The sequence below is a fragment of the Heterocephalus glaber genome, unplaced genomic scaffold (genome assembly GCF_053883595.1).
Source record: "Heterocephalus glaber isolate CG9 unplaced genomic scaffold, H.glaber_assembly_v1.0 deba00000347, whole genome shotgun sequence".
In the NCBI taxonomy this organism is placed as follows: Eukaryota; Metazoa; Chordata; class Mammalia; order Rodentia; family Bathyergidae; genus Heterocephalus; species Heterocephalus glaber.
In genome coordinates this window covers 33491027-33494434 of record NW_028258143.1, presented here as the reverse complement: position 1 = coordinate 33494434, position 3408 = coordinate 33491027, and the positions used below count along the sequence as shown (strand labels likewise).

Genomic DNA, 3408 nt, shown 5'->3' with positions numbered 1-3408 from the left:
GGAAGACGGGGAGGGCGTCCAGCAGTTGGCCTGCGGCCGCAATCTCCATTGTGGACGTGGGTGAGTAACTCCCTTAAACAACTGATTTACTGCCAACAGACAAAACACTGGAAGCACATCCAAAAACTCCTCCACACTTAAAAATTATGAGCAAGTGGCTACTCTGGCAATCCCCTTTACCAGAGAGGTGACCCTGTTCCTGACAGCCACGTCCATACAAGGGTCACAGAAGAGCACCTCCTTCCTCTGACCCTCTTTCCTGGCCTCAGAAGTCCTTACAAAACCTTTGCTCTGTCTGCCAATCGCTTTTGTAGGGGGGTGGGGGGTGGCACTGTGGCTCTTCTTAATTCCTTTCTTCCTCCTCCCTTTTCCTCTCTCCTTTCTCTTCCTCCCCTATCTTCTCTTTCCCGCTTCTTCCTTTCTGTATTAAAACAAAACAAAAACAACCCAAAGAGTCTCAGATCTTCCCCACACTCCACTAGAAAGCCATCGCAAGCGAGACGGAGTCAGGGACAGGCGGCGGGTGCCTTCGTCAGCACCATCGGACACTTGGCTTCCTCGCTCCCTTCCCTCTGCACAGAGTTGACTGGGCGAGGGCACGGGATGCACAGAGGTAGTGAGAACCCGCTCCAAAACTTTCCACTGGTCTCTCCCACCTCCCACAAACTCTTTAAAGCCATCCAGTCGGAAGGGTACAGTGACCTCCTCTGGCCTCTAGCCGAAGAGGCAAAACAAGAAGAGACTCGCCCCTTTGCTTCCCGCCCAGCGCAACTGCAGAGGGCGCAGGGCGGCGCGGTGGCCGGAAGGGGTCGCTGTTTGCTCGGAGCAGTCGCCCCCGCGGCCCGCACCTCCTACGGCCCCGCTGGCCCAGCCCCGCCAAGTTCCAACAGCCCCCAGTCGAGCGAGCGCCGGGGACAAGCACCGCCCGGGCAGGAGCGCACGGCGCAGACGAGCCGAGCTTCGGCGGGCGTTGGAGAGGCTCCTGGGAAACTCTCACGGCCCGGGGACTTTGGCGAGGACAGAGTGCACGGCCCGGCGCGTGCGAGTCTGCAAGCGAGCACTCAGCCGGGCACCTGTTCCTCCCGCGCCGCCGCCGCCTTCCCACCCCTCAGACCTGTGCCTCCCGGGGCGCCCGCCCTCCAGCTCCGCGATGAATCCGGTGCTGGGCAACCAGACCGACGTGGCGGGCCTGTTCCTGGCCAACAGCAGCGAGGCGCTGGAGCGCGCCCTGCGCTGCTGCACCCAGGCGTCCGTGGTGACCGACGACGGCTTCGCCGAGGGCGGCCCGGACGAGCGCAGCCTGTACATCATGCGAGTGGTGCAGATCGCGGTGATGTGTGTGCTCTCGCTCACGGTGGTCTTCGGCATCTTCTTCCTCGGCTGCAACCTGCTCATCAAGTCGGAGGGCATGATCAACTTTCTGGTGAAGGACCGGAGACCGTCCAAAGAGGTCGAAGCGGTGGTCGTGGGGCCCTACTGACCGCCCTCCGGCCTTCCCGCGGGCGCCCCTCACCGCCCCCACCTCGCCAGCCCCGCTGCGCCCCTCACCATCAGAGCCCGGCCGAGGCAAACCTGTCGGAGTCAACTGTTTCTCTGGACTTCTATTTTAGTATATATGCTGCAGAAGCGAGCACTCTGGACTTCTCCTTGCCGGACCAACAGCCCCGTTTCTCGCTGGCCCTCTGAAACCCCCATGCCTGGCTGTGGGAGGGAAGCGCTCTGACTTCCGGACTCAGCAGCAGGTGGCAAAAGAGGGCGATTTGGGCGCAGAACTTTGGAAGCTGCTACTTGCGTGGTACGCGGGGAGATGGACGAGGCGAAGGCCCTTCACCTGCAGGTTGGCCGAGCACCGGGGGCAGTTGGAGAGGGCGGGTGGGGGAGAGGCCCAGCGGCAACGATGCCTGGTGACTAGAACAGTGACCTGTTTATACGCCTCGCAACACACCTAATGGGGACACACAAATCCATGGGCAGATTCCCGCCCACTCCTTTCCGCTCCCCCCAGCCCGGGAGGGGAGCACTGACACCTTTGATTGATTGTAACTTGCTATTTTAAGGAATTTTGTGTTAGTTTGCTTGAGTACAAATATTAGATAAGTCTTTTCTGCCCTTGTGGCCTGTTTGCCTGCCTGGGGGTTAGAGTTTTGTCACCGTGGGAGGAGGGGGGGGGAGGGGAGCCTGTGAATGTGAATGGGGTGAAGTTGTTTCTTTTAGTGCATTTCCAACTGAGTCTTTTGGGGGCTTCAGTTAACCCCGGGCCAAAGACTCAGAATAGAACTCCTGTAGCTCCTGACTGCACGGTTTATGCCACAAAAGTGCTCTTGATATCCGTGACACCGTTTTGACTTTTTTTTTTCTTAACATTTCCTTAATAAATGCAACATTGAAGTGTTTTGTTCCTGGCCTCCTGGTGGTCATTCTATGCTGCTGGCTGAGAGGAACGGGCTGCGGTGAGGAGTCTGGAGGGGAAGCTGCGCCTCAACTGTAGATCCTCTGGGGGAAGGGAGGAGGGCAGACAGGCCTGAGGGATGAAAAGACGAGATGAGCCACAGGCACTGAGCCTTTTGGGGGCAGCAACCTTTGTTTTCTTTTATACTTACTATTTTATAGTTCATGGCTCTCAGCTTTCTGGTAGGCAGGAGGACAGGAGGGCCCCACAGGGAAGATTATACTTCCGTCCCAGCTCCAGCGGGAACCCAGGGTTACATGCTAATGAAAGGAAGAGATTGCTTGGCCAGCCTTTGGGGAAGGCGTCTCTTCCCTCATCCACGTCAACAGGACTGCACTGGGATGCTGCTGCAGAAAAAGAAAATCATAAAATGCGAGGAAAAGTAGCTGCTAAAAGTACATAATGACGTTGATACTCCCTGGGGTAAACCATTGTTAGTAAAACATGACATGTCTTGTGTTTGCCATGTTATCTTTTGTAGAGAAAGGATGAAATTAAAAGAGGGGTCCAAATAAATGATACATATTTGAGGTGATGGATTGCTAATTAGCCTGATTTGATCACAAATCGATGTATACATGTACTGAAGCATCACATTGTATGCCATAAATATACACAATTTTATTGATCGATTAATTAAAAGTAAAACACAGGGAGAGAGAGAGAGAGCTATCTAGTTTGCTCTTTTTAGTTGAGAATAGACAGCCCAGGCTAGGCCAAGGGTTCAGAGGAGTTAGCCGAGGTGCTGAATGTCTGAAATGACTTTATAACCAACTGGGAAGGCTGAACCAAAGTAGAGTTACAGATGCTGGTAGGCAAATTTAGGGCTCAGAAATCGAGCAGCATTGGAAAGAAGAGCCTAGAAACCCGTGCCTGTGAAAATAACCCAGAGGACACAGTAACTTCAGGCTTAAACTTGACAAAGGGTTTGAGCAATTTACATTTATGCCTAGGGTAGG

The 3408-nt window shown here is 54.8% G+C and overlaps 1 protein-coding gene across 1 annotated transcript; it reads left to right on the top strand.

The window, feature by feature from the left end:
* The first annotated feature begins 842 nt into the window (after positions 1-842).
* Rprm (reprimo, TP53 dependent G2 arrest mediator homolog) lies at positions 843-2398 on the top strand. The gene has a single exon (XM_004835937.4). It carries the CDS (start codon positions 1151-1153, stop codon positions 1478-1480), a length of 330 nt encoding a protein of 109 aa, XP_004835994.1. The 5' UTR covers positions 843-1150; the 3' UTR covers positions 1481-2398.
* The last annotated feature ends 1010 nt before the right edge of the window (positions 2399-3408 follow it).

What these genes read in the sequence shown, in the direction of transcription:
- Rprm (XM_004835937.4), top strand. Translation starts at nt 1,151, where the DNA reads ATGAATCCGGTGCTGGGCAACCAGACCGACGTGGCGGGCCTGTTCCTG.